The sequence below is a fragment of the Sphaeroforma arctica genome, assembly GCF_001186125.1.
Source record: "Sphaeroforma arctica JP610 unplaced genomic scaffold supercont1.1835, whole genome shotgun sequence".
Taxonomy (NCBI): domain Eukaryota; class Ichthyosporea; order Ichthyophonida; genus Sphaeroforma; species Sphaeroforma arctica.
Window position 1 is genome coordinate 1 of NW_014038723.1, and position 5,368 is coordinate 5,368.

The window sequence follows — 5,368 nt, forward strand, 5'->3', positions numbered from 1 at the left end:
ACTATGAGTGTGACTATGGGTGTGAGACTATGAGTGTGAGACTATGGGTGTGAGACTATGGGTGTGAGACTATGGGTGTGAGACTATGGGTGTGAGACTATGGGTGTGAGACTATGGGTGTGAGACGCGAGTCGTGTCTCTGGCTCTCTGGCCTCTGCTGGGCGGCATAGGGAAGTTGGACACTGCCCAAAAGCTCCGAAGACAAACGATTCTTGTAGTGAAAGTGAAACGTTGAACGTAAACGTAAAATGATTGAGTTTTGTACGTTTTAACGTAAAAAAGATAAACCGCTCCTGAGACCTGTGCTCATTCGCGAGAAGTGCAAATCACTATTCAGTGTGATCACCCGTATCACATATGTCCATAACCCAGGACCAGCGGACCAGAGGCTAGTAGAGGCCCAGAGCCCAGGCCTCCAGGCCCGGAGGCCCCAGACTCCAGACCAGAGTTGAAACTTTGGTAAATATGTCACAAAAAACAAAAACAAGAACAAAATACACAGTGTAAAATGTAAATACATAAATACATACATAAATACTCTGGTACTATTTTTTATATAAATAAATAAATAAATAATTTATATAGAATGTCTTTATACGGCACTGGTGACAATAACATTATTAACCACCTCAGGCCCAGTTTCCTACCAGTATCATACTTGTACTTTTTCGAGTTTACTTTGCTTTTAAGATGTAATTAGCGTGATTTTAGCCCATTTATTGCACTTGTTGTATTAGTTATTTGTCGGCCTCAGAGGAGAGGTCGACGTATGTTAAACACGAATAGTGTCAACTGTAAAACCATGGGCGATTCCGAAGCAATAGCTAGGACAGAGGACACCTATATACATATGTCTAACTGCTAACATATGTCAAGCCCTTAAGACCGACAAGGACCTAACATAAGTGCAACAAATGGGTTGTATCCGCGCTACAATATCTGACATCTAAATCGAGCGCTTTCAGACGACAGATAAAAAACAAATCGGCAGAAAACAAACACATCTCACAAGTGCTTAAAATCACGCTAATTACATTAATACACCTATATTTAAGCAAATTAAACTCGAAAAAGCAAGTATGAGACTGGTAGGAAACTGGGCCTGAGGTGGTTAATAATTTTATTGTCACCAGTGCCGTGTAAAGACATTCTATTTATACAATATGCATTCTACAATACATATCTTTTTTTTGCTCTTTGGTCATAGCCTCCTTACTGTGGTGTTTGGTTTTTTAGAAATATATACATACATGCAGGTATGTATGTATGTTTAATTAGAGAAAATCACTTGAAACATAAGCCTCAACACCGTCGGATTTAGTCGACACGTTTTCGGCAAATTTTTGTCGTTTGCCTATAATATCAATCAAAAACACACATAAACACACATAAACACACAAAAAAACGTACACACATACACGCTAGACTGCTAAAACAACGCCTCTGATAGCGTAGAAGCAAGCACCCACGCAGCGTTCATACACTAAGGAAACCATGCTCTTTCCAACTATCGCGTTGGGTATGTGTTTTAATATATAAACAAAATATAAACTTTGTATATTTACAAAAAGATCCCACTTCTTTTCAAATCTTTTGAGCTTTTTTTATTTAAAAAAAATATATACTTTAAATAAAAAAAGCTTTACACAAGTTAAATTGTGTGCTCCTGTAAATGAAAATATTTACATTTTCGCATACTTATCTAGTCAGTTTTGAAATCAGACAACAAGTCGTTGCATCTTATCCTTCATATTGGCACTCGTACACAAGCAGCAACATTTTATAAAACTCACAACGGTAATTTAGAAAGGATATGATCGCGACAAATTGCCAAGAACAAAGAGAGACAGAAATTGTCCAGAAGGGAATAACAGCAACCAACGTTCTATATCTCGGATGCAAAGTATTGCACAGTGACGCAAGCCAGGGAACGCTCCACGAGATCTACGACGAATCTATTGGCAAGCTTGGCATATTTTCTTCATCAAAACCTCAGGGTACATCGGTTACACTTAGGGTAGATGGTGCTTCTGTATCAGTGCACGAGTGCGAAAAGGGTGTGAGCTCTACGGGTGACTTAATGCAAACACATGCGATCAACAATGTTCGAAATACGGTCAGCGCTAAAGTCAAGAATCTGTTTGGGGGAGTTATAAATGACAATGGAAGGTTAGTTTTACACGCATATCTCACCCGTTGTCGTACTCAGGTTCAGGATCTCGATATGATATGCGTTATGGCCTTCAAACAGTCTGCCAAACTAGAGAGGCTACGCCGAAGCGCGGTGACGGACACTGTTAGTATGCCTGGTGTATCCACTATTGCATGATCTCAATATTGTATACGTCTAAAAGAAATATGGCAAAAAAATCACACTAAAATGGTCAATAATAACTCTATAATTTGAACTCTTTCTGGACTTTTCTGCTTCGTGTATTCCAAACTGTCGTTTTGAACACTTCCTGAACCATTCTCTCTATGCTTTACGAAGGTCTTTTCCGTGTGCCACACTATCTCTGCACTTCCCGGATACTTTGAAGATTTTACCGTGTTATTGCTTGGATCTCGATGATGGGAAGCTTTTTGTATCATTGAAAAAAATACCGTGACTTTACTTACGAGCTCGTTGAATATTATACTGTTTTCTTGTTTCGAGCTCATTGGGAAGCCTTATGCATGTATGCAATTTGGAACACAAACAAACTTACTACGCATACGTACGCCAAGATGTATATAGGTACTGTTCATACTTTCCAGGCACCAGCTAGTATGTGTCACATAAAACGATGGAACCAGACTGAAAGGAGATCTTAAGAATTTATTGCACTACTTGGTATGCAGCCCAGTTACGAGGTGCGGTGGCTCATTGGCGTCTGCACATCCTCCAGTGGAGCGTGCGATTGTATATATGTCTGATCATCTGTGTCTTGTAATTTTTTAGGTGCCTTATTTCTTTTTTGATAGTTTTGTGTGTCTTCTGTTCCATCATCTTGCATCACGATGTCCGCATTCAGTCTCGTTTCCTCATTAGATCTACCATTCAAGGTCTCGTTATTCAAACCCTCGCCAGGTAAATCGTTATCAACTATATCATTTTCGTCCCCTTCATTGTCCGTGTCGTCTGTTGTAAAGCAAAACGGGATTCCAATTCAAATTCTTACGATACGAATATACAAGCATAACACCGACCAAGCATCTATCCTTCGGATTTGGAATCGCACACTAATGTATGGATATAGTATCGTAAACTGCCTTATCTCTGTTGTCACGAATAATCGAGGTCTCTTTATTGCTGTACCCCATATTACCCCTTATAACACCTAGACATGCTAATACTGAAAATACCTGAAAGTGTGATTTGAATATAAATGACCAAACACAATATATACACCGTGCGGCATCTTGCACGCCGATGTATTGAAATGACGCTTCGAATGACTGTCCAAAGATAAGCATTCCTAAAAATACATGGTTGTAGGCTAGCCGTCCATAATCAAAATGTCACACGCACACATGTTTAGTTATGTTGGGAGTTTTTTGCACACCTATCGTAGCGTCTTGCATGTTGAGCAGCTCTTCGATCATCTTCTTCTGCGCTGCAATGACTCTTCGGTACCGTTCCGCATCAGCACTGGTTGGTGTGTAGGCGGTCTTCCCTGGTGGCACATTTGAATAGGAGTTGACACTCAAAATCAGGAGTTTGATATGATTGGGGTAGAGTGTTGAGATAAACCAATTCCTAAAGTGCACATATGTACTCAAATCGCGAGTGTACACAGTAGGAGTGGCTATGTCTTATATCAACCACCGTATAATCCAGTATACACAGTATGGAGCATTGATTGTACAGTTACAGTATGCAGGCATTCTCGTAGGGATTGTATATATTCCAGAAAAGTGCACTTGGGCACCTATGTATTGTGCATGTCTAAATTAAACTACTGTCTTGACTGAGCATAATAAATAAAATTCACCCAGACAAAGTATTTCATAATATCGCATGCACATATGCACACGCACAACAGAGCGAGTCAAATTCACATGCTTATTAAATTTGGGACCACAACCGTTTTGCCGCGAAGTCCTATTGCTATTTATGTATATTGGCATGAGTCCTTTAGGTCACTCTCCTTCACTGCACTGCTTTCCCAATGAATCCTCATGAATATTTGTACATATAGTGGACATGCTTTAGTCCAATGACAGGGGCGCTCAGGTATGCCTACATCGATCAATGTGCAAGCCACAACAACAAAGCTAGCATCGGAACATGGAGAAGTGCCACGAAAAATAGGTAATAGTATGTGTACGCATGGTCGGGTTCTCATTCGCGTGTGGAAACGTCAGCGGGGCCAAGACCGGAAACAAAGGTATGTGAGTTTACAAGCACCTACTGACATAACCTTGCTTGTATGTATGCAGAATTTATATCTAAAGTATAGTATAATAGTGCGGCACTCAATAACAAGAATACACATGTACATAGAGGCTAGCATTCACCACAAGGATACGACAAGCAGACACAAGGATACGACAAGCAGATATAAAATGAAGAGTTAACTTACACATTCAAAGAGCAACTTGCCTCCACTTTTTGATTTTGACCCTGACTCAGCATTACTCCCCCGTATACACTCGAACGAATATATACGAACATGAACACACATAAAATATGTTGAAATACCTATGTGATACACACATACATCATGTGGGTATATATACATATCATCTCAGGAGCAAATGTATCCATACTTTTGGTCTCTACATCGTCATTTTCACTGTCACTGTCATTCTCCAATGATATGTCCTCATCGATATGGCTTAATCCGTCATGTGACTGGCTTAGAATCTCATTGATCCTTTGATGTAGCTGGCCGGCTGGTATGAAGTAGAAGCAATCGTCTAACGGGAAGATCTCTCTGTATACACCCCAGGAATACAAATGCAATTTCAACACCAAATATTATCGGTACTCCATTGGTGTTAAGAAGGAATTGGGTATTTGGCATCCGCTAGGCATGAAATCTTAACTGAGTCAGTGAAGTTTCACATGTAGCACTGCAAATTCCAGAACAAAGCAGAGGGCACCTTATAGAATATCAGCCTCTACACGAGTTACAATTCTGCCGAGTAAGCTTGTACAGTACGAATACCACATAGATGAGTAGATTATTTCAACTTTAACCGTACCACGGCAAAACTATACGTGCACTGTCCAAAAAAAATAGTCTTAATTTGGGCGTGAAAAACACAATGAGAGGTAGCATATTATAAACTATATATATATATATATATATATATATATATATATATATATATACTATATAATATATATATTATAATANATANATAATATATACTTATTATA

General features: G+C 39.3%; 2 protein-coding genes across 2 annotated transcripts in view; one reads left to right on the forward strand and one right to left on the reverse strand.

Moving 5' to 3' along the window:
• Nucleotides 1–1,674: 1,674 nt before the first annotated feature.
• SARC_11710 (hypothetical protein) lies at nucleotides 1,675–2,402 on the forward strand. Its single transcript, XM_014294197.1, has one exon. The coding sequence runs from the start codon at nucleotides 1,814–1,816 to the stop codon at nucleotides 2,327–2,329; it is 516 nt and encodes a 171-aa protein (XP_014149672.1). The 5' UTR covers nucleotides 1,675–1,813; the 3' UTR covers nucleotides 2,330–2,402.
• A 396-nt stretch (nucleotides 2,403–2,798) lies between these two features.
• Nucleotides 2,799–5,368, reverse strand: part of SARC_11711 (hypothetical protein) — a 7,868-nt gene continuing 5,298 nt past the window's right edge. The window contains exons 8-10 of the mRNA XM_014294198.1: nucleotides 4,753–4,919; nucleotides 3,546–3,656; nucleotides 2,799–3,121 (exon numbers count right to left, since the gene is read on the reverse strand). Of these exons, the coding sequence (XP_014149673.1) occupies nucleotides 2,847–3,121; nucleotides 3,546–3,656; nucleotides 4,753–4,919 (553 nt within the window). The 3' untranslated portion in view covers nucleotides 2,799–2,846. The remainder of the gene's footprint in view (nucleotides 3,122–3,545; nucleotides 3,657–4,752; nucleotides 4,920–5,368) is intronic.